The sequence below is a fragment of the Ambystoma mexicanum genome, chromosome 6p (assembly GCF_040938575.1).
Source record: "Ambystoma mexicanum isolate Mex_15411 chromosome 6p, UKY_AmexF1_1, whole genome shotgun sequence".
Taxonomy (NCBI): domain Eukaryota; kingdom Metazoa; phylum Chordata; class Amphibia; order Caudata; family Ambystomatidae; genus Ambystoma; species Ambystoma mexicanum.
In genome coordinates, this window is record NC_090935.1 from 645485900 (window position 1) to 645511812 (window position 25913).

Genomic DNA, 25913 nt, shown 5'->3' on the forward strand with positions numbered 1-25913 from the left:
CGCTCAGGCACGGATAATCCTGAAAAGATATTGTGAATTCTCCATTACTCCAGTGATGGCATTCTACCACATGAAGGTGGTGCCAATCCTTCCTTATGTTGCAGAGACTTTCTTTGCATTACTGGTGAAGTTTGGCCAGTCTTGGAAGGCTTATTCTGGAAGAGGGTGCCAGATGTATCTAGAGGTACACTGATCCAAGCAATAAGGATGGAGCTTGGACGAACTTCAATGTACGCGATGGTAGTTTGGACCCCTTGGCCCTATTCCGTAATGCATACTTCCTAACCCTATTTTAGGGTGTAAATTACTGCAAGAAACCCTTTCAGAGGGCTCGGAAAGTACTCTGCAAGAATGGAAGTGTATTTGCATGGCAATTCTAGTAGACCTGAAAACAGAGGAAACCTTGATCAACAATCCCACAAGGGTTAAACATAAATTGTGGTCCCAAGATTGGATTAGGATGCAGAAAGCAAGACAGGTTTGTAAACTGTATGGGAAAGCTCTTCCTGAAGCTTGCACACTCAACACGTAGTTCCGGACCGCGCTTCAAAGGTAACTCTTTATTTAAAAAAACAACACATTCTTAGCACCCACGTAGGAAACTACGCGGGTGCAAATAGATGAGGTGGGAGAGGCAACATGAAGGGAGCGCTGTCTGCCCAGGCAGTTCGAAAACGCAGGCATGTGCCATACAGTATAGCCCATGTTCCAAGTCCCCCGATTGGCGGCTGCCCCCCCTTCCAGGGTGCTAATGGCATATGTGAGACAGCAGGAATAAGGAACAGCACCAAGGCCATGTAATTCACTCACTAGTTTAGTAAATATTGCGTATAGTGTGCCAAGTTAAAGGCAACCTGTTACCATACAAAAAGTAAGTGTAATAACACAAAGGTCAGGGTGGTCCCTTTCAGATAAGTCTTCCTCAGCCGGCTGGCTATGAGAGCCAGATGCAGTCATCTTCCTTGGCATTATGGTTCCAGTTCTCGAGTCTGACAGAACTTACTCCCACCTCCCTCTGCACTGGTGTTGCAGGTTTTTGCGGTTCCCATACCCCTTTCTTTCCATGGCAGACACATGGCATACCCAAAATCTCTTCTTTGGTTGTCCCTAGGAGTTGACTTTCTGGAGGCCCATATCCCTGTGTTAGTGCAGTTCTCAAAATTCCTTAGTGGCCGGGTTGCGAGTTGTGGCTGGCAGGGAGAGCTAGGGAGGCATTGTCTGGGCATGGTGGGGAAAAATGAGATTTTCACCTTCTCTCTAGTGGTCGTACTCTTCCTGACCCTTGGCATGTTCATTTTATGTAGGGAAGACTTGGCCTGTCGGAACCTACTAATCTGGCTAGGCCCTGATCTTCCTCTCCATCTTTTTCACTATGTTTCCTTTTCCTCCTCCTAAATTCTTCTTTACCACTTGCTCTTGATGTAACCACAGGTACTGTCTCACTCTGGAGCTTAGTAGTTTATTTTCCTTCGCTCGTACCTACCTAAGCTCAGGCTGGCAATCCATTACTTGCCATGTCCGCCCCCTAGGTGGGAGTAATTGCCATATTATCTCCATTCACATTTCCTGATCTTCAGCTCTCATCACCTTCTCCTGCTTTCCTCTACTGCCACTTCTCCAGTCCCCTTTACTCCTGTAGCCTCCCAGTCCTCTTCCTCTTCCTCTTGACCCTCCGCCTCGGTGGGCCTTTGGGAGACTGTCTCTATTTGAGGGAGGCAGGTGTTGGCTGTCTGGAATTGGTTGTAGGTCTAGGCTTCCTGTGGGTCATCGTAAGGCTGAGGAGTTTGTCCTAAGTGTATGGGTACCGTTGCAGCAATTTTTAAATTCATGAATGTAGTGGTTGAGTCTGGGAGATCTGGCGGTGTCGGAGATGGGTCTGTACTTGTGTATCAGGAGGTTCAGTGTTGGTGACCTAGAGTGGTTTATGCTGATACTTTGAAGTTCTGCATAGTTTTGATATTCGTGATGCATGTTTACAGGCTCGTGGACTTTGTTCGCAGAATGAGGGGCTGGCGGGGGGTAAGTGTGTGGCTCGTTTATTGTAGGCACCGAAGATGGCAGTAATGCAGGGAGGGAAAGAAAAAAAAGGGGTAGAAATGGGTATAACATTGATCATAGGTGACAAGTCTAAGTTCCTTAATAGTTTGTAGCGCTACGTGTCAAATGGAACACATTAAGGTTTGGCAGAATATTGGTTTAAGCCTTAAACTAGCTTGGTTGTAGGTCAATTTTCAGCTGTTTAAAAGCGAACATCGAAAAATGCAGTTGGGTCATTAACATATTTTTTATAGTTCTTCATCCCTCTAACTCTCTTGTACCCCTCATTAATACTACCAACTAACCAGTTTACGGGATTGAAGGGAAATGGTACCACAAATGATTTTTTGGCTATGGCATTTAAATACCAGCAAAATGACCTAAAGGGCGATGCATGCTTGAAAGCAAAAACAGACACAAAAAAGTCTCATAAAATAACTTTGCAGAACAAATTGTGATTGTAAATATTACCTGTGTAGGAGCTGTGTGTTAGGGAGTATCTGTTCAAGCTTGTTCGTATTTTTTAACTTGAAGCATAGCACTGCTGGAGAAGGATTATTGGTAAAAACTTTGATGATACCACTTGGAAAGGACACGGTCATATCACCAGTAATCTTTACAATGCATCTAAAAATATGGATATGAAAAATAAAAATTATAATCACATTTTAAATCAGGATTAATTTTAAAATGAGGATTGTTCATGGAATAACTTTCTTCACATTTATGTGGATATGCAGACACATTTTAAAGCATGAATTAGTGTAGTTTTATGATATTTTAAAGTCTGTACGTTCATTATACCATTTAAAAACACAACATAAATTAGAGCACTGATTTGACACAACCGATAAACAAAGAACTTTATCCCGTACAATTTGCGATCAATGATGCTTGACTCAGTCTATCTCCTACTGAAATTAAGAAAATAAGTACCAGTGAGGCACTAGTAATATTCGTGACTTGTGATCCTGTGCTAAACAGTGTTCTCCTCGAGGAAAACTACAATTACCTTCATCACCATCGAGCGGCAACTATTGGGCACATCGTTGTATTTGAACCGCTAATCACTGCAGTATAAACCTCTGCAGAATGCTGAAGCCTTACCGCTTTCTCCCGGAGGCTGCCAGTATCGAGGAGCCATTGCAGGAAAAGACACGGTGGAACTGGAAGAGGCAGCAGTAAGTAAGCCTGCCCCTGCTATGTAACCTAGAACCACAAACTCGTGTTGGCTTAGAAAATGGTGAGAAACCCTGCAACAACATAGAAGGTGTGCGAGAGAAAGATACTTTAAAAATCGCAAAATTACTATCTTCTTCTCGAGCTGTAACAGTATTTCTCAGCGCACCACCTTATGAGAGCATCTAATCCCTTCTATTGAGTACCTATTGTGAGAAACTCATGGTGACAACAAGTAAGACAGACACAAGTGATCACAGTTTAAGGGTGTTTATTGAACAATGAAGGCTGTAAGCAGGTTGGAAAAACGCCTAATCTAAGCCTAAATCTAAGATGGGAACAAGTGTCAACCATTAAATGAAAAATAAGGCAGTCCTAGTGGCGTTGTGTCAAAACAAAAGGGCCTATACTAAGAAAGCTATTCCCAAACCTCACAACTAATGCAAAAAGGGGTGTGGGACAGTTCTCAAGAAAATGTTCTTAAATAATATGTCAGGATGCGGTAGCCTGGGTCTCCCTTCCCCACGTGTTTTGTACGGGGTAAGATGGGAGCTTGGAGCACAGTACAGTCTCAGGCTGCTTCAGGACGAGATGCCAGCTCCACTGGCAGTTCTAAGGACCGTCGATGTCCAAGTCTCATTTCCTTAGAATGTCTCTTGGCTTCGGGGCATGAGGTGTTCAAATAACAAAAAGTTCCTTCAACAAAAATGAACTGTTTGTTGCCAATGTTCGCTGGGTGAGGGGTTAGCACCCATGTGGTGCCGGTTTTCCCTCTGCCGCTGGTCTCCCCTTCACTCTTTTTACAGTTCATTCAAAGTTCATCAGCTTTGGTTCAAAACTAGCCACTTTGCGCTTCTTGCTCGACACAGTCCGGTTCTTCTCGGTTCTCTCCTCGACTCACCGGCTGTGATGAACTGCTTGGCTGTTGCCTCTCTGGAGTCAAGGCCAGTACCACAGGAGCTTGCATCGCTCCTGCTTATCGGCATACGTTTGCCCCGTTTACAGTTGACATCTGCTGCAGGACACTTGTGTTATTGTTCGCGGTCTTGCTCTATCTTCCACGAAGGCTCTGCGGGTCTAGGACGAAAAAAGGGCAAGGTCACTTCTCTCATCGCCACCCTCTTGATTCCTGCCAGCTTTCTCCTTCTTTTGAACTGCTGCATGGTAGCCGTCTCGTTGTGCTGTCTGCCGTGCTCGTCCTGTACTCTCTTGCTCCATCTTTTATCACTGTGGGGGAAAAGAAGGGCCGTCAGGTGTGTGCGATTTAAGTCAATTGCATGACTGACCCTTGTGTCGGGACAAGTCAGGTAAACATGTTTTACATCAGTTTATTGTCTTGGGTGTGAAAAAGTTTTTGTATCAGAAAAGGTGGGGCAGGGGGTTGGAGTGTCAGAGTATCCTACCGGAAGGGATAAGGAAGGTTTGTGTAATGGACGAGAATGACCGGGATGAAGAACAGAACATAGGGGATGGTGTGAACTGTAGTGTTCAGTCATAGTAGGTTAGGATTTGGGAAAATGACAATCAGAGGGACGGGATTGGTAGGGTTTGCAGGGTAAGCAGGCCTAGCTGGGGTCGTGACATGAACAAAGGGGTCTGTTTTGTCAGATCAGGTTGGGAATGCAGAAAATGATACGCAGAGTAGCGGAAAAAAGAAGGACAGGGAGTATTCAAATGGAGACCGGTGAAACAAGAATTCTGGGAGTTCTGCTTTTTGGGCATAACTGGGTTTGGGACCTTACAGGATTGATTACGTATGGAGGGGTTGTTGGATCTGGGCCGGAGAGATCTAACAGGAGGAAGGGAAGCAGATGCAATACAGTCCATGAAAACCTCAGATATCTCACCTTTCTCTCCTTCTCTGGCACAATATAGCATCTCAACTGGGGTATCCCCTTGAGCATAACCCTGGGTTCCCCTACCCAGGTGATCCTCCACTGCTGGTCAACCCCCAAGAACTAGATCCAAAAGCGATAGCTGTGTCCTGGCCACCTGAATAAGGGATTCTCAAGGTCTTACTGGGAGAATACCCTCAGGTTTCTAACACTAGGCCTTAAACCTATGGAATCTATTCTATAATCTCCAAACTAAATTTAGGGCTCTATAAAGCAGCATATGATCAGAGCAAAATACCTTTAGTAAGCAACGAAAATTAATTAGTGGAATTGAGTTATCGAGCCAACCAAGTGAACTATCCAATAATAAAATTGCTACAATGACTAACACAAATTGTAATGTCCATAATTATTTAATGGAAATGTTGGACAAGCGCTTGCTCGGGACGGAAGAGCTGCCCCTGCTAGATTCCAACATCATGGAGACTAACAGTAATGAAACACAAGAGTTTGCCTGGGCAACTGAATAGGGATTCAGCACTGACCATTTAGAGGAAGTGGGGCATACTTCCCCAATCACACTGAATGCCAACAATGCTGCTAGGAGAAAGTCCTCTACTGAATAACTCCCTTTTATCAACTCTCAAATTACAAGCACCCAATTAACTACTAACATTCATGGTAAATATGGTGAAAGAACCTTTAAAGTACTTATCAAACACACTTTAATTCTACACATGATTAATAAACAGTTAGGTATTAAACTGGCACTATCCAATGTAGCCTGGAACATATTCAATTTTTAATAAGAGCGTAGGCAGAACCTATTAAGGGGCCGGCTAGAGAATAGACCCTGCCAAAGGAAACACTATAATCTAAGGAGAACCAAAGGTGCTGTATGAAGACCACAGGCGTGAATGAAAAGACGCGGAAAGTGGAATGCCTCATTGTTGAGGAGCCTGAGCAATGCCTGAAAACTATGAAGACTAATAACATGACTATTATGGACAAGAAAAAAGAAATAAAGTCAAACAGAAAAGAGCGATGAAGCCAACTGGAACTAATGCACGCCTATTAAATCCAGAGAAACGAAAAGATGCAAACACAAAAAAGGCCCCCAAACATCGTTGGAATGATTTCGGATCCAAAAACATCACTCTCCAAACATCTTTGGAGGGCATCTACGCCAGAGAAAAAGTCTTCAACTTCACGGCCACCCACTTTTTAGCCTTTCTCACTTCACCTCTATCTCCTCTGCCCGTTGCCAGATTGGATGATTATCTATGAAACAAAGGGCTAAGTATAAACAACTTCTCACCATCTTCAAAACTATATATGGACTCACTATACTCACTATGGAATAGCTATCTGCTCATCTCACTTACTACTCTCCTCCTTGCTCATTAATACCATCTTCACCTCCTTGCCACCACTAAAGCCTCCTGTGCTCACTCTATAATTTTCATACTCTCTCCCCTCTACTCTGGAATGCTCTTCCTCTCCATCTCTGTGCTACTCCAACTCTACCACTATTTAAACCCAACCTCAAAGCTCTCCATCTTTCTGAAGAACCTGTATCCTAGCACTCTATGCTACTGTATCACCTCATATTCCACTCTCCGTACCGTTCATGGACGACCCTACAGCATGTTTCTCTCACCCCTTCATCCTTAATTCAGCACTTTCTCCATCCTCCTGTTCCTATGTCATTCTGTCCTGTCTTCGTCCTTGGTTTATGTTTCCACCTTCCCTGCAACATCTGGTCTTCAAGTCAGTGTCTTTCACCCCATTGCAAAATAACCAAGTCCTCAGCTCTGTTATCAATGGTAAATTGTATAAGTGTATTTGTGCCAAAAACATTGCTTTCCATGCGATCTTTATAAATAAAAATAAATAAAATTAAATAAAAAGGCAGAGACGGAATGGCAAGAACCAGTCAGAGGAAGATAAATGAAAATACTACATTAGTGAAGATCAGCAAGTACAGAAACCACAGAGAAAAAGAAATCAAAACAAGAGGTAGAGGTGGTGAAGAAACAAAAAAAATGACCTCTACCAAAAGGAAAGAAGACTCCTCGAAATGCCCAGATATCCGGAAGTTCCTTGTAACCCTAAGACTTCAACAAACTGCTCAAAGAAACAGTAACAAAATCACTTAATGATTTCTCCATTTGTTTGAGGGACAAGAAGATTCCTTCAAATATACTGCTAGGCTGAGGTAAAGGTCCCAACTAGGGAAGGCGATGTTAGTCCTCGCGCGGTACCGATCCATAAGATTGATATTTCAGTGGGCATTCCAACTTGCTATAGTTCTAGAATTGTTCAAGCCTCGTTGTGATATTGTAAAGTCCTTAAAAATCCAAAGTGTTTTTTGCCCTCTTAATTACTGTACTCTAAAGAGGTACACTTCGACCGGTTGAGACATGAAAATTGTAGAACAGCCAGAGGATGTTTCTTGCACAGTTGCTATTGTACATTTTCACTTGAGTCAGTAGCATTGATGGTGCCGTCACATAAGCAAACATTCTTGAAAACGGGCTATGAAATCTGCAAAGAGACTGTACCTTTAAGGAACATTTTCTCTATTCCTATAGAATAGACCCTAGACGCTGCTAGGCCCATGTACCTACAACAGCCAAGAGGAGCAGATGACGGTAGCAGTCACCAGGGAGGGCAAGAGAAAAACGTTTTCAACCATAAGTGAAAAACACTACAAACAACAAGGAGGGGGGGAGGATTGCTATTGGCTGGCAGGGGTGCTACAACCTAAAATCATATTGAGACCCTAACACACAATACCTCATTCTATCTTGGAACACTCGTGGTCACTTCCACTATCGGGAGGAATCTGGTCTAATCTGGAAGAATACGCGGTAATGGTGTTGAAAGAAACCTGGGCGGTAGAAGCCTTTTCATACACCATATACACACCGGCAAGGCAGGACAGTAGGGATGCCCCAAAGGAGGGTTATTAATTAGTGTGAGAAACTCACTTACTGTAAGAGCTATCAGGGTTGATTCTGAACATATCCTTGCTGGACATATAGCAGGAAATCGGCTGGGTTCAAATCTAGAGGGCATCATCCTAAATGTTTACGTCCCTCCAGGCCCAACACACACAGACTACATCATAAATATAATTAGCCACCTGCTGGTGGATGGTGAAATTCTCCTTGATTCAACCTTCATCATCTTGGGAGATTTCAATGACAAAATCCCGGGCCCTGGCATAGATGAATTCGAAAAAGCTCCAAATGTACCCCCAGTTACACTTAAACAACAAGCAATGCACAGGGTAAAGAATTGCTAAATCTCCCTCTCAGCAATGAGTTATGTATGCTAAATAGTAGGACCAATGGGCACATACCAGGTAACTACACTAGAGTTACAGATGTAAACTCATCCACCTTGGATTACTGCTTAATTCAGGCACGGTTCTTCGCAATAACTTTGGGACTGAACATGGGAGTGTAGCCATAAAAGTGACCACTTTTCACTGATAATGACATGCACCTCAACCCTCCAAAAGAACGAGAGGGGCAACACAGCTGAACTGGGTTCCATGTGTTAATATCCCCGCAAAAATATCGCCATACAAAAATATCGCCATATTAAGGCATGGAACCTGCGGAGACCCCCCCAAGCCCCCCACGCAACCCGCGCTCCCAATAACCACAAAAATTATCCCCACGAAAAATATCGCCTATGGCCATTCCCGACGACCACATATACAGCGATGTATTTTGGTGGGGATAATATTACCTGATACCGTGAACTGGCCATTAATTTGCTGGAAATCGCATTACCTGGTTGTCAGTTAATCTTATTAAGGGTAATGAATTAGTAGCTAAGAGGAGTAAGAAGCTAGTCAAATCGGAGGGGGCTTTACACAAGGAGACGTAGAGATGGGAGTCAGAGGGGTGGGGGGGCAGTGACACCTAATAGCAGAAACACAAACTATATAGCCGAGTACGAGAACTTTATGTAGCAACTCATTGTGTTGACGTTCCTTTCAGTGCCAACTATACATTGTAATTTTACCAACAAAAGGCTAAATAGTTCTAGTGCTCATGCAAACAAGTTTGACTGCTGCATTTGTGATAGAAAAATGGTGTTAAGAGGTGACATTAGAAACGCTGATAGGTTGTACCTAGACCCTCTCCAACTGACAATATACAATAAGTATTTAAAATCTAGATATAGAGCGTTGTTACGTAACTATAGATGTAAACAATGGGGTTCCTTACGAACACGAATGCAATGGTACCTCGACTGTAAATCCAGCGACATACCACCAATCCATAATACGGTTACCCTCACTTGGTCGGCGGTATTACCGTTGGATTACAATCAGTGGTGGTAGCTTTAGTCCCCATTTAATTGGAGTCCATGGGGGATTTCGCTGGGATTACTGCATCAGTAATTCCGCCGGCGGTAATTCCACTGAAATTTGGCAGAAATGTGGCATGTTTACCTCCAGCTACTAGCTGGAGGTGAATCCTCTAATCTACTGCCAAACTCATAGTTGGGAGGTGCGGTAATGCAGCGGTATGACATGCATTACTCACCGTAATAGCATTTCTGATGATTGTATCTGCTTAGATTCACACACTGAGCATATAGTCCGACATCTAGTGGAAATCGCTGAGTATTCCATCTTTCTTTCGAAGATCGAAAGGGGACGTCGACATGTGCGTGACTGTAACACTATCCCTAACGAGATGTGTAGTATAACCAAAATCCTTCACGCGTGGAGGTCCCTCTGGTTGTGTTTTTTCTGCCATGAGGGAGCCTTACAGTCAGCGTGAGCGAGTACAGAAGAGAGAAGATGGAAGAGGTCTATGTTCCTTTTTGTTACGCTCACCTGGCTCCCACAGGGGCGTCGGTCGACCCGGACTGCTGCGTCCTCCACCCACGTGATGCGTAGTGCAGCGATGACTGACTGGATCGGCCCTCCTAATCTTGTCTGCTTTGCCTGTAGAAATATTCTCCTTATATTCTTGAAGGATGAGCCCTCCTTCCTGCGAAGCACGCAGGGGCGCGTTGATGACCAGTTACTTCACTGGCCTGAAGATATTGAAAGAGTTGTAGACGAATCCTGACTCCAAAAGGTCCTGGCGAAGAGCCGTAAGTATATAGTTCGTAAGGGTTCAAAATGTCTGGAATTCACTCCTGTCCAATTCCTCTTTTATCTTGCAGCTTTGACCCAATACGAAGATTGACAGTTGAAAGCGCTCCGGTAAAAGTCTGTGTTACCCAAAACTGTCCGGTAAATAATGCCAAGGGTTAAACTTGCTGCTTTCTCCTGATATTACAGGTGCGGCATTAGAAGATGTGGCGTGCTGATGAATTATACCTCCGGTGGTAAAATCAGGTAAGGAAATGGCGGCTAAAGAGATTGTCTCTGTCTGTTCTCTCTGCTCACCTTGTTGTTTCTTGTCCCCCTTATGTGCCGGGATTCGGCGATGTAAAGATGGAGACAGCGTCGGATCGAAGAGATGCTGCGTGGAACGGTGAGTATGGTGCAGCGCTGCTGCTGGCGATGCGACGCGTTTAAAACAAAGTCTTTCCTCAGGTTTGAAGATGCGATGAATCCGGAATCAGGTAAGAAATCAGGTAATACTCTTGTTCTAACCTTTGCTTCTTTCCTTCTTTCTAGGTGCTCCAGGTTCGAGGCGGGCGTGGCAGAAGGCTGGATGCTGCTGCTGGCACGGTGAGCGTTACGCTGCTGGATGCAGAATAACGCGAAGCGTGTGCTGCTCTTCGGGCGTGGTTTAAATAGCCTCCAAAGTAGTCCCAGGTACGTATTCCTCCGCGACCACTACCGAGTAACAAAATAGTCCCTAAGGTAAAGTAGTCCCTTCCAGGCCTCACATGGGCTTGGATCTTCTTGCAGCATGGTCTGCATCAGGTAAGTGTGCACCTATGAGCCTGACGCATATGGCGCCAGGACTGATGTCCCATATGAGCCTGGCGCCATAGGCGCCAGGACTGAACCCAGACAGCCCCTAGCAGGGGTTGCTGGGTTTTCTCAAGGCGACATGACGCCTGCTCCCAGGGCTGATGGACGTGGTCTGGATGCCGGGGGGTATGCATCATGACACTCGTACTCCACGAGGGGAGTAAGGGTGGGCGCATGTGAATCTAAGCAGAAACAATCATCAGAAATGCTATTACGGTGAGTAATTCTGGTCTTTTGATGCGTGTGGATCTGCTTAGAAACACATGATGTGCATAGACTAGCAAGCAGTACCCAGAGATGTTGGTGGGATGTGTGAAGGAACAGTAGCAAAGAGATGTCTTAGCACCGCTTGTCCCACCTGATAGTCAGAACTAGAGTGAGTATCTAGGCAGTAGTGTTGTGTAAAGTTGTGTCCAGAACTCCAGGTTGCTGCTTTCCAAATGGAATCTAGAGGAACATTTGCAATGAATGCCATAGTAGCCCCTGTGCCCCGAGTAGAGTGTGCTCTGGGTGTGAAGGGTAGATCTCTCTTGGCAAGAGTATAACACAGTGTGATGCATTTTACGATCCACTTGGACATTGCTGATTTAGAGACAGGGTTCCCTTCTCTACCAGCTGCCACTGATGGGAAAAACTGGTTTATCTTCCTTAGTGGCTTTGTCTTTTCCAGATAGTAAATTACAGCTCTCCTCACAACTAGTTTGTGGAGGCTTCTTTCCGACACATTAGTGGGGTTTTGGAAAAGGGTGGGTAGTTCTATGGACTGGTTTACATGGAACTTTGAGATAAATTTAGGTGCAAAGCACTCTTTATCTTCGGGGAAGGCACCCGGCACAGACCGGCTCACTGACAAATTTTACAAATGCTATAAGGCTCGCTGTGTGGGAGGAGGCATGCGAGGTCAGTAAACTCCCCTCTCTCTTAGGGAGTTGGTTGTCTCAGTGTTACTTAAACCTGGCAAGCCAGCTACGCAGCACGGTTCTTACTGGCCGCTCCCTCTCATCAATTGTGACGTTAAATATCTGCTAAGGTGCTGGCCCTCCGACTGGCATCGTACATGTCATTTGTCGTTCACCCATATCAGTCGGGTTTTATTCCAGGGCTTCCACCTTTCTCAATCTGCGTCGGCTGTTTAACATCCTAGCCTGAATCAACCCAGATGCACAGGCCGTGGCAGCCACACTAGATATGCAAAAAGCATTTGACTCAGTCTCCTGGATGTTTCTATGGTTGGTGCTGGATAAGAGGAATTTCGGCCCCCACTTCCTATCCTGGGTGAAACTTTTATATGCCTCTCCTGTCGCCAGGGTCCCTACTGAAGACCGGTACTCCACCCAATTTGAGATAGCTAAAGGCACCAGACAGGGTTGCCCCTTCTCGCTGTTAATATTTGCTTTGGCTAGCAAAGCCCTGGCAGACAGGATCCATCAGCGGCACACTCACAGGGGTGTTAAGACTGTCTGGGGTTCCCGAGATAATTTCTCTCTATGCGGACGATGCTTTACTTTACATCCGCTCCCCCGAGGACCATCTGGCCCCCATACTGGACGACGTCATTCTGTTTGGCGAGCTATCGTGCTTAAAGGTTAATTGTAACAAATCCATACTGTTCCTGTTGACTGATACCACTGTGGCCCCCCGAGGTTTCCAAGGGTTTGCATGGTCTCAGACAGAGATCACTTACCTCGGAATAGTGGTTACACGTCACCGGATCCCACTATATGATCTCAAATTTGGTAATTACCTTACTTCTCGTACCCGTAAGACAGCTGATTGGGCCAAAATACCGATTACATTGGCCGGGAGGGTGGCCGTTCTCAAAATGATAGTTTTACCACTTCTGTATAGATTCCAGAATGTACCGCTTTGGCCCGGTCACAAATTCTTCAAGTTACCGTCAACGCCTTCCTGTGGCAATATGGAGCTGTCCGCCTGAAATTGGAAATGTTAGCTACCCCAGTTGTACAGGTTGGGTTTGGTGCCCCTGACTTTAAGAGATACTGGATTGCTGCGCAAGCCCATTTTGTAGTGTTCTGGTTTGAATCCGGCAGACTTCCCTCCCATGTTAAACTCGAGCGGCTGGCAAGCTGGATGTCCGTTCCTTGGTTCACCCTTCCCTAAGCCTCAAATTAGATCCTATGGACCCCACAGGATCCACAATGATGGCATGAAACAAAATATGGAAGTTGCCAGACACCCCACGGCCATTTCATGGCGACTTCCCCCTGTGGAACTATCTCCCTGACTCCCCCCAAGTGGATGCTACAATGGTTCGTTGCTGGGCCAATGAGGGCCTTGTCACTGTACGAGATGCTTTCACTTTGGGAACCTTTACTGAATGACCAGACCTGCCTGAATCCGTGAGGACGGCCTTCCCGCTGGCTTTAATATGCGGGTTTGCGTCATTCTCTCAAGAGCAGGTGGCCCGAATTCCCCTCGATTCCCCCCGAAGATCCCCTGTTGTCTGAGATCATGATGGCCAATGCCTCCAAGGGGAGGGTCTCCAGACTGTACCGCCTCCTCCGGGGTAAGACAGATCACTCATGGGTTGGGCTCAGGAAGACATGGAGTAGAGATCTGAGCGTTGCAATAACAGATATACGGTGAGAGTCTGTGTGCCCGCACCCAAGAAGTCCCCCACAACTCTAGATTTAGATTGATCCAATTTAAAATACTCCACAGGTACCACTACACCCTTGTTCGACTACATCTCATGTCGGGGGATCGTCCCTCCGAATGCCCCAGGTGTAGAGCAGAAAATGCTGATTATATACATATGCTTTGGTCCTGCCCAAACCGCTCTCCATTTTGGAAGGGCATATGTGCAGCCATATCTCACACTGGCTGGAATATGTATGTTGCTTGCGACCCGCTGCATTTTGCTACTCTGGTTGCGCCCTAGAGCTCCCACTTTCAATCAATGGCTTCAAGCTGTCACCTGGGCCTCCGACACAGAGGAGTGCAGGCCTAGCATGCAACCGGCAGTGAATAGACCCAGAAACACCTGGACCCCCTTACGATCATATTTGCTCTCCTCACCCAGTGAAGACGAAGATGACATTGATGTTCCACTGTCCCCTGCACATGACTCTGGTTGAGCTAACTGTATAATATTCAGGTGCCTACCTCACTGGTTGCAATGCTCATAAATTCGGTTGTCATGGTCCTGCGAGGCCACATTACCAGACTAGGTTCTTCTCATCCAAAATGCGGATTGCTTTGTTTGTTTATTGATTTATATTGCGCACCAGACCCAGGGGTATTCGGGCGCGAAGGCAGAAAGAGGATTGTTCAACTTAGGTTACATGTTGCAAATAAACAAGGGGTACAGCTATGGTTACAGTGCTGTAGACGAATAGAGACAAAGGATCATAAGAGTATGTACAGCAAGTTTACAATATGCAGATGTGACAAATATAAAAAAGTTAGATATACAGAAAATACATGTGATCTTAAGTGACGATAGCGAGGTGTTAGACATCATGATCTTTAAGCCATTGGATCAGGTTAGATCTGAATTTCTGGTAGGGGAGGTATTCTCTTAGATCGGTTGGGAGGGAGTTCCACAGTTGTGCTGCTTTACAGCGAAGCTACTCCCGCCAGATTTAGTGAGTTTAAATCTGGGTACTAGTAAGAGGTTCGAGTTGGCTTTTCGTAGGGGACGGGTGGCTGTTTGTCTGGTGAATCTGTCTATTAGGTATTGCGGGGCTGCATGGTTATGGCATTTATGTGTGAGGGAAGCTGCTTTAAGGAGGATTTTATCTTTAGTGGAGAGCCAGTTAGTGGATCTCCTAAGGTCTGATATGTGGGCATTTTTAGGGAAGTTTAGTGCGGCTCTCAGGGCGTTATTTTGCAATGTTTGAATTTTTGAGGTGATGTATTTGTTGCTGCCTATGTAGAGGGCATTGCAATAATCTAGTTTCGATAGGATTAATGCTCTTGCTAGGATGACGCAGTTATTGGGTGAAAGGAAGGGCTTAGCTGCTCTGTTTAGTTTACATGTATAAGAAGTAGCTGAGGCCATGGCATTCACATGTTTGTCAAATGAGAGCGTGGAATCTATGTAAAAACCGATGGTTTTAACTACTTTGGCTACAGTGATGGAGTTGTTATAAATTATGAAGGAGTCATATTTGGTGCCCAATTTTTTTATATTGGAGGGGGTGCCTAGAATGAGGAGTTCGGTTTTGTCATCATTCAGGCATAGACCATGAGCGGCCATCCATGCCTGGATGATGAGGTAGACTCTGTTCACAAAGGCCAAATCCTTGTCATAATCTCCCGTCAACGGGATGAGGATCTGTGTATCGTCTGCATAGTTGGTGTAGGTGATACCAAGACCGTCTAGATCGTCGAAAAGGGGCTTTGTGAAAATATTATAGAGAGTAGGCGATACGCACGATCCTTGGGGTATGCCGCAAGTAATAGGTGCGGGGTCCGCAGCTGCTAAGGGCGAGAATACTCGCAATGACCTGTTGTCTAGGAATGACTGGATCCATGCAATTGCTTCCTGAGAGAAGCGGGCTGCCGAGACCAGGTGGTTGCATAGTATTGTATGGTCTACCAGGTCGAAGGCGGCAGAAAGGTCAAGGAGTAGTAGGAGTGAAGTCGTGCCGTTATCTCCAAGTGTGTCTATTTGTGCCTTGAGGTCTAGGAGTGCAGTCTCAGTACCGTGTTGTGGTCTGAAGCCGGACTGTCGGACTCCTAGGAGGTTGTTTACTTCCAGGTGGTGTTGAATTTGTTGGTAGGCAACTTTATCTAGTATTTTCAATAGGAATGGCACAGTGGTTATAGGGCAATAGTTAGTTGGGATAGAAGGGTCCAGGGTTTGCTTTTTGAGGAGGGGAGGACCCAGGAATTTTTCAGGTTGCTAGGTATGGTGCCTGATGTGAAAGAGGCATTTATAAGTTTAGTAATGGAAGGAGAGAGATCAGGGGCGGCGTCTTTTATAATTTGGGCTGGGCATGGGTCGCCCTGGCAGTTGGAAGGTTTGAGGGTGAGGATGACTTTCTCAACTTCTTTAGTGGATACTTTGCAAAGGTTGAAGGTGTTGTATAACAGTTTCGGAGTTGGTAATGGGTTTATAGCAGGGTCTAGGTTAGCAGCGTTTGGGTGCAGTTATGGACACTTTTTTGTAATTGATCTTCACCTGAAGCATGGTTATCTTGTTGGCGAGGGCCTTTTGGATACCTGTGCACCAGTTCTTGTCCTTGAGGCAAGAATCGGGGACTTTGGTGGGGGATTGGACTTCCTTCAGGATGGCGAATAGTTCTTTTGTGTTGGGTTTAGATTGAGTGATACGGGTGTTGTAAGAGATTTGTTTCACTAAGATGATTTCTTTTTTGTAGAGGGTGGCTAGATTCTTTGGGTTGTTTTTGTTAGTGTCTGATGGGTCAGATCTCCAGGTTTTTTTGCCGAGGCATTTCTTTTGTCTGATTTCTTTGAGCTGGGGCGTGAACCAAGTGTTTAGGTGTTGGCGGGGTTTACTCTTCCTGACTTTTAGTGGTGCAATAGTGTCCAGAGAGGCGAGCATCACTTCGTTGTATATTTCTACCATAGAGGCTGGGTCGGTCTGATCTGGGATGGAATTTAAGGTGGGGAGAATAAGGGGGATGAGATTTTCTCGGGTGATATTTTTCTTATTTCTAGTGGGTGCAGTGGGGACTAGGGTATTGTTGTTAGTGGGAATGGTAGCTTCTACGGTGAAAGATGCCATGCAGTGATCAGACCATAGCTGGGGCATTATAGATGTGATGTTGATTGGGCAGTTATGTTCGGCAATCCAATCAAGGGTCCTTCCTTTGATGTGTGTTGGAGCTGTGATCTTTTGGGAGAATCCTAGTTCCTCAAGAGTGTTATTAATTTGTAGGGCATTGGGGTCATCAGGGTCGTTAAATCCGATGTTGAAGTCGCCTAGGATGAGGCTTTGAGTAGAGTTCTTTGGGTTGTCGGATAGTAGATTCGTAAGGTCATCCTCAAACGAGCCTATAGGGCCTGGTGGGCGATATATCAGGTGGATGATAACGGTTTGATTATTGGCAATGGTGAGTTTAGCTGTGAGGGATTCGCAGGAGTTTGTTTTGTGGGGTGAGGAGAGTCTGAGGGTTAAGCTATTTTTGACAATTATAGCTAGGCCGCCACCTCTAGATGTGGTGCAATCCGTACAAATAAGGGTATAGTTGTCGGGGGTGGCTAACATAACAGCTGGTCCTGCTGCGGGATGGAGCCAAGACTCTGTGATGGCCAAGAAGTCTAGGTTCTCATTTAGGATTGTATCTGCTATTTCGGTGCCGTGGGCTACCAAGGATCTGACATTTAATAGGGCTCATTTTATTCCGGGTGTGGTGGGAAGGTCGGAAGGCATTGGGGCCTTGTGTTGGCGTTTAGGGGATCGGACATCTCTGAAGATTTAGCTGTTCAGTTGTAGACGGTGTTGGCCAGTGTTGACTGTATGGGATGGGATAGTAGCGGTGCACAAGGTGTGCTTGTTGTAGTTGGTGGCTGGTTGGAAGTTGACTAAAGGGTCGTAAATTCTTGGGAGTCTGGCGCGGAGCCTTAGGTTCCGCTGTTGGAGGTTACATGGTGCAAAGGTCATATTGGCTCGCTCCGGGGGTACATTACCATGAGGTGGCTGGATATGTGGCTGAGCTGTGTTCATGCTCTGAGAGGTAATCGAATGGAGGATAGTTTTGAGTAGGACTGTGTATAGTAGCAGCAGATACATGGTGACAGCTGGTGTAAGTCGGGTGACCTAAACACACATTGCTAAGGTAGGCACACTAGATGCAGGTTGGTATCTGCGCTGAGATACGTGTACGAGCACGGTTTTACCTAAATTCAGTACACCAAGTTGGGCTAAGGTGCCGATACAGGCAGGGTTCACCTGGGTTCAGAGTTCAGGAATAAGGTTGAGATGCTTATGCTAGCAGGGTTCACCTGGATGCGGGATTCAGAGAGTAGGGCTAAGATGCGAGTACAAGACAGTATTCACCTAGATTCAATATTCAAGGAATAAGGCTAGAGTGCATGTGCAAGACAGTAATCACCTAAATTCAAACATCAAGCAAAAGGCTAAATGCATGTGCAAGGCAGTAATCGGCTAAATTAAAAAATCAAGCAATAATGCTAAATGCATGTGCAGGGCAATGTTCACCTAAATTCAAAGATCAAACAAAAGGCTAAATGCATGTGCAAGGCAGTAATCGGCTAAATTCAGAAATCAAGCAATGAGGCTAAATGCATGTGCAAGGAACGGTATCTGAGCGCAGGGGGGCTGCTGGTCAATAGGAGCATAACATAGATAACCACCAATAGGTTAATAGAACAGTATATCTTTGGGTTTAAAGCAGGAAGAAGAAACACTTTAGCAAAGCTCGGATACAACCACGTTCAGGTGTGATATGTGAGAGTTATGCTCACATGTTGCTCGCTGTTCTCTGTTGTACTGTCAAGCAAATGAAATAAAGTTTTAAAAAAATTATAATTTAGGCGCAAAGCGAGGGTGTGTGCACAAAACCACCTTGTCTTTGTGACTCGTGGCAAATGGGTCCTTAACTGAAAGGACCTGCAGTTCACAAACTCTCCTTATCGATGAGATCACCATTAGGAAGGCGGTCTTGTAAGTGAGTGCTTTAAGGCTACCTTTGTGCATTGGTTCAAAGGGAGGGCCCATCAGTTTGATATGAACAACATTCAGGTACCATCTGCGAGCTGGGTTGGAGATAGGGGGATAAAGTCTCTTTACCTCTTCCATAAAGGCTTTAATTACATGAATGTTCCACCATGAAACCTTGCTCTGGGATGTGGTGTACACCGAAAGCGCAGCTAAGTGGACTTTAAGAGAATTGAAAACCAGTGCAGAATCTAACAGGTGAGTTAAATAAAGGGCGATATCTTTAGGTGAGCATTCAATAGGATAGATGCCCTTGCCATTACACCAGATGACAAAGCGCTTCCATTTGCTGGAGTAGCAATGCCTGGTGGTAGGTTTCCGTGCCTCTCAGAGTATGTCCATGCATCTTTGAGGGAGCTGGATGTGCCCGAACACTATGACCTCAGGAGTCGTGCTGCTAAATTGAGAGTTTGAGGGCATGGATGTACAGTTTCCCCCTTGTCTTGAGACAGCATTTTGTAAGGGCATGGCAGCTTCCTGGGAGGGGAGACTGACATTGCCATGAGATGGGAGAACCAAGGTTGGCGTGCCCACCTTGGGGCCAACAGGATCATTGTGACTGATTCGTGGTGCACCTTGTGCACTATTCTGTTGAGCAGGAGGATCGGGGGAAAAGCGTAGACAAATTTCCCGGACCATGTTATCCAAAGACTGTTTCCCTTGGAGCGGTTCTAAGGGTACCAGGAGGCGCAATCTGGGCACTAGGCGTTCTCCAGAGTGGCGAATAAGTCAATCTCTGGGAAGCCCCATTCTGTGAAGTCGCTGAGTACAATGTCCTCCTGTAGCCGCCACTCGTACTCTACAGGTATGGGGAAGTCTCTGCTGAGTACGTTTGCCAGGGGATTCAGTTCCCCTGGAACATGTTGTGAAAGGAAGAACACGTTGAGAGCCCACTTCCATATGTTCTGGGCAGTTTGGACAGCCCTAGAGAGCGAGTGCCCCCTTGTTTTTTTAAGTAGTACATGGCCATAGTTCTGTCTGTGAGGACAGAACTGTTTTCCCCTGCAGGTGTGTCTGAAAGGCCTTCAGGGAATTGAACACTGCTAGCAGTTCCAACAGCTCAATGTGATTGGAAGTTACTGCTGGAGACCACACGTTGTGCACCATCTGTTAAAGGAGGTGCGCCCCCCAACCCCGTCAGAGATGTGTCTGTGGTGAGTGTGTCTTCTACTGCGGGTGTGGTGAAGGTTTTCCCCTGCAGAAGGTTTTCCCTTGACCACCACTGCCGAGACTGAACGAGGGCTGCCGAGACAGCCACTAGATCATCCCACTGGCTGCTGGCGAGACACCATTAGCTCGAGAGCCAATCTTGCATGGGGTGCATGTGCAGACGAGCGTGAGGAACTAGGTAGGTCCAGGAAGCCATCATCCCAAATAGTCGCATGGTGCTGCGTATGGTCATTTGGTGACTGGCTACATAGTGAGGGAACGGGAAAAGCATGTTTTGAACCCTCTCGGAAGGGAAAGATGAGGCCGCCTTTGGTCCTGATTAGCGCTCCCAGAAACTGTTTGACTTGACTGGGATCTAGACTGGATTTGTTCTCGTTGATAGCGAACCCTAGGTTGAAAAGGAGATCTACTGTCTTCTGGGTATTTGTTTGGCATGTTCCATACAAATCCCCTGTTATGAGCCAGTCATCGAGGTAAGGATGGACTGGGGTGGGCTGCCTGTACAGGTGAGCAGCTACTACCGCCAGTACCTTTGTGAATACCCGTGGTGTTGAGGCAATGCCGAAGGGGAGAACCTTGAACTGAAAGGGTGTCCTCTTTATCATGAACCTGAGGTACTTTCTGTGCGCTGGCAACATGGAAATACGAAAGTATGCATCTTTCATGTCCAATGTGGCAATGTAATCCCCCTGCTGCAGCAGAAGGATTACCTCGTGCAGTTTTGTAATCCTGGACTTTTTAGGTTTGACATACTTGTTAGCCGGGAACAGGTCTAGAACAGGGCGCATGGTGAGATCCTTTTTGGGTCCAAGGAAGTACACTGAATAAATACCCATGTTTACCTGGAGAAGGGGGGGGCGACTTCTATGGTGCCCTTTTCCAGCAGGACCTGAACTACTTCTGGAGACATGCGACTGCTTCTCGGTGGGTGGTATCGAGGTGGTCGGAGCAACTCGATACAGTACCCATGGGCAACAGTCTTTAGTACCCACTGCTCTGATGTGATCCCCTCCCAGGTGTGGATGAATGATGACAAGCGACCCCCGACCGGGGAAGCATTGGAGGGGACCTGAACCTGCGAGTCACTTTGAGGTGGAGGCCAGCGAGTCTCTAGGAGTACACTTCCTGCCTCGACCCTTGCCCATTCGTGGGCTTCTTTGTTGGTATTGGAGGCTAACAGATGAGCCTTGGCCGGGGGACCAGGGGGTATTCCCTGAGCCGTATTGTCCTTGGGGAGAGCGGGAAAGGCTTGGCCACGAAAGGACCGGAATGAGTTAGAGACTCCATGCTGGTGGAAGGCTTTAGGCGTGATCTGGCTAAGCGACTTTAGTGTTTTGTGTTCTTTCTTTGCCGTCCCTAGGGCGTCATCAACAGCCTTCCCAAAAAAGTTGGAGTCCTCCACTGGCTTGTTGATTAGAGAAGCTTGCGTTTCGAGTTTAAAGCCAGAGTTTTTCAAGCAGGCGTGTCTTAAGTAAGGTCCCCTGGGCTAGGGTGCTTCCAGCGGTCTCAGGCGAGTCCAGCGTGTTCTTCAGTATGTTATCTGTTACTTGTCTGCCTTCAGCCACGACCTCCAGCAGGAGTGATCGGGTGGGCTCTGAAACATCTTGAAAACCATCCTGAACTAGGCCCCGTTGGACATCACTGTAACTTGCTAGGAGAGTGGTGTTATTTGCAATCCTTGTGGAGTAGGCCGGAGAGGCGGTAAACTGCTGACCAAGGGCATAAAGCTTTTTACAGTCTTTGTCCGGAGGGGAATCCACAGAGGAGAGTGGAACTCCTGCCCTCTTCCGAGAGGTAGCAACCACTAAGGAATCCGGTGTAGCATGACCCCTGATGTAGAGGGGGTTGGAAGGTGATGGGCGGAATCATTTCTCAACCCGGGGGTTGACCGCCCGTGCGAGAGATGGGGACATCAAGGAAGGGGCCAGGTGCCTCTATAGAGTTTAGGTAAGGGGATGGCTTGACTAGACTGCGCCTTCTCTTTGAGGATATCGTCACCAAGTCTGGAGCAGCTTCATGTGTTGCAATTTGAAAATGATCGGCTGCTCTTTTTAAAATGGCGTGAAACAAAATCTGGTCGTCAACAGGTGACTAATTCCTCTGTGGAGGAGAAGAAGGGGGATCTAGGCAGATGGCGTTCGGGTCATGGGTATGCGTTGGTGATAGCCAAGGGCCCTGATCCTCTGCCTGATCCTGTTCCCAGTCTGGGTCCTGATCAGTCAGGTTTTAGGCAAAAGAATTAAGGTCTTCATCAGAATCCTCCTGTGTTGGGTCATCTGGGACCGCCAAGGAATCTTCCTGTGTCCTTGTGCAGAGATGGGTAGTTTCTGCAATTTGTAAGGAATGGGGCAGGAATTATCCCCCTGGGTCTTTTGGGTGTAATACAACGGTCTGAAAAGTCAATGAACTGGGCCATTCTGTCCATGTATTTTTTTTTAAACATCTCTATTAATTTTACAACAAGTAAAACAGGCTGCCCTCCTCCCCCTACCCTTCTTACCTCCGCCCTACCCCCTCACCCCTGAGGGTACTGCTAAGGGCTTTCTCTGTGGCAGCCTTGCCAGGTGCGGTTCATTCAGTGCAGTTCCAACAGTCGGAGGCGCTGGGGGCACCATTGTACTCAAAAGTCATTCTTGAGGAAAGCCAGGGTTTCTCCCCAGTCTTTCGCAAAGTTTTGTAGGTTATTCATTGCATATGAGGCCTATTCCAGGGCCACCATTTCCCATACTTTGCGCAACCAGTCCTGTACCGTGGTTATATTTGTGCCCTTCCATCTCTGAGTGATAATGGTAATTGCTACCAATGTCAGAACCACTCTTGCCGTCTCTCTGCCTTTGGGTTCAGTGCCCCCCCGCCCCCTCTCTGCTTTGGGCGTGGTACCTTCTAGTATCTTCTATAAGTTGGATATCAGCCCTTTTGACCCATCGTTCATCAAGAGAAACATCTCAAATGCTGTCATCTTCCTTGTGGCCGCCTCCTTAATTATCGGGTTCAGTAACCAGTGTCTCAATTGGGCGTATCCAAGTCTCTCCCCTTCTCCCAAAGTAAATCCCTGTTTGCATTGTATGAAGGAGAGGATGTCCTTTCCCTGAAACATATGCTGTATTATCCTGCATCCTCCCTCTTGCCACTGTTTGAACGCTCCTTTTTCTGTCCCCAGCGAAAGAAAGTCCTCATTCTGAAAGATAGGCGTAAAGGGAGAAGGCAAGGTTGTGATCCCTTGTGTCTTCACCAGCTTATCCCAAGTATCCGCTACCAGCTTCGTAATGGTACAATATACAAATGCTTCGGTCTAAGCTGCTTTGGCAGCCATAGCACCTCCCGCAAGTTGTGTTGTACGGTCCATATTGACCCACTGTTTCCTTTCCGCTCTGTGCATGTATTGCTCAAACCTCTCCCTAGTCCATAGAGAAGAGGCAGAAGGTTCTGGAGGAGAAAAAGGCTGTCCAGAAGGGGGAAATTTTCCCAAAAAGGCCTCAGAGAGGCTGGGGGCTTCAGAATAATCCTCTCGACGAGAGGAGGTGCCCTTGAACTACGTGGTCGCTGAAATGATCGCCGCAAGGCTTTCGGGAATTTTTGGCAGTTGTATATAGCGTCTCGATGTGCCTGAAGACGTAGTCATGGTCGGTGACTCCACCGAGGCCTTAGGCGCATGTGCACCCATTGACGATGTGTCGACGAAAGTGTTTTTTGTTTAGGTTGAACGCCCATTCCAGAGGTATGGCCAGTCGCATGCTGCGAAAGCGGCTGTGTGGAGGGCGCCGAACCGTGAGGCTCAGAAGGTGCAGTTGAAATTTTCAGCAGCCCTGTGGGCGTTGTGTGCTTCTTAAGACGACTCCCCCAAAGAGACTTTAGGGGTTGTGTGCTTGTGTACATGTGGTCCATGGGTGCCCTTGTCGCTGGGGTGTGATTTCCCCATAACAGTGCTGGTGACTTCTCTGTCTTGTCTTGTCTGAGGGCTGCTCTGAGAGGCTGATGGCATCCAATTCGGAGCCAGGGCTGCTGACGTATTCCTTGTCGTCCGAAGTGACAGCGCCAACGGGTGAAAGGCTTTTGGCCTGCATAGGGTAGGTCACCCACCATTTAGACCGCCTGTCTTTCAACGTTTTCGGTCGAACGGTCGAAAGAACTTACAGGCTTTGCACGAACGCTCATCGTGGTCGCAAAGAAGACACTGATGGCATTGGCGATGGGTGTCCTTCCAAGGAAACTTGCCATTACATGACAGTCAGAATTTAAAGGGAGTCCTCTCCAAAGCAGAGGGTAGCGGCAGCCAGACCTCAAAGAGAAAAGAGGGGTGAAGGAAATGCATTCTCAGAGAGGAATAAACCCAGGGCCCCACTCTCCCTACTGTAAGGGCCTGGCCGGAGGACCAAGGCCAACCGGTCGACACTCGTCGAGCAGTTAAACAGTCGCTGAGCAGTTGTAGATGCGTCGGCGCCAGGAAACCCAAAAAGCAGTCATCGAGAAAGTTTTTCAGGAGACTAGACGACTGTAGGTCGTGAGGATAACATTAGCAATATAAAACTTGTGCGAGCTCCGCATATGCGACAAACTAGGTTGGTGGAAAAAAACAATCTGAGGGACCTCGGCGCGTGAGGGATTTTGGGTACACTACACGTCACGTTAGGGATAGTTTTACAGTAGTGCCCATGTTGACGTCCCCTTTTGATCTTCGAAAGAAAGATGCAATACTCTGCGATTTCCACTAGATGTTGGGTTATATGCACAGCATGTGATTCTAAGCAGATCCACAAGCATCAGAAACAGTATTACTGAAGCATTTTACTGCACCGGCCAACTTATAATGAAGCCCATGTCTGGTACGTTGGAGTAAACTAATTCAAATATGTAATAAAAAAGACATACGCTCATTCTGGCACCTATTAAATGACCCCTCTACTCATCACAAACTGACTGAAGGTGCATCAAAGGAGTCCTGGGAGACCTTTATTAAAGATACACTGGGCCACAAAGTAACAGACACATAGGAACAATCTGTGCCCGGGCCAAACTGGATATTTAAACAAAGTAGAGGACCAGGTATGTTTCATTAAAAAGAGTAAGGATTCAGAGTCTGCAATGCCCTGATGAGATTCAACCCAGTTATTTGGGGGGAGATACTACATCCCGCTTCAAAATTATGAGTAAACTCCTGGATACCTGGAAGAAGAGCATTGCGGTACCCGTTTATAAAAGTGGACCCTATAGTGGACCCTAAGAGCTATTGCATTTTCGCGATGCTCGATGCATCAGCTAAGATATTTGGAAGTGTTCTCCCGGCGGATTTGATGGATTGGGTAAACCAAAGACAAATCACACTGTTTAATCAGACCGGTTTACGTAAGTCCTACTCTATGACAGATAACCTCTTGACATTAGTAACCTTGATACAGAGTGCTTGAGGATTCTGCAACCAAATGGTCTATGAAGCATTCATAGATATTAGCACTGCATTTGATACCGTGGATAGAAATAAGCTCTGGCAAAAGCTTAATGGATGGGGTATGCCTAAGGGCCTACTAAGCATCATAAGCTCCCTCTATCAAAACACCTCCATTAGAGTAAGACTGGACATAAAGGGCACCTTAATTGCACAGATTCCAACTCATACAAGCCTTAAACAAGGCTGTATCTTAGAACCACGTACATTCAAACTTTATTTAGCTGAATTGACAGAATATCTAACAAAGGCACAATCGTATCCACCCAGAAGGGGCACCTTACAAATACCTTAGATACGGTGATGATTTACTACCCATCAATCTCACACCTAGAGGATTACAGGCCCTTCTGGTTCAACTAACTGAATTTGCTACAACACAACCTTAAGATTTAAGATTAACTCCTCTAAAACCAAGGTCATGACCTTTTAGAAGGATAGGAAAAAAGATGGTAAACCCTACAGGTGGACTCTGAATGTGTAGGTGGTCGAATGTGTAATAGAAAATAAATATCTTGGGGTGACCATCGACTAAACTGGTGCCCTCACTTCGAAAATCTGGAAGTAACGATCAGGCACCAGATAGGATCCATCAAACGTTTCACAAACCTGCAC

At 46.4% G+C, this 25913-nt stretch overlaps 1 protein-coding gene across 2 annotated transcripts in view; it reads right to left on the reverse strand.

The window, feature by feature from the left end:
* Positions 1–25913, reverse strand: part of FCHO2 (FCH and mu domain containing endocytic adaptor 2) — a 1284287-nt gene that overhangs the window by 273281 nt on the left and 985093 nt on the right. For both annotated transcript variants that reach the window (XM_069627506.1, XM_069627507.1), the window contains exon 20: positions 2509–2664. In XM_069627506.1, the coding sequence (XP_069483607.1) occupies positions 2509–2664 (156 nt within the window). The remainder of the gene's footprint in view (positions 1–2508; positions 2665–25913) is intronic.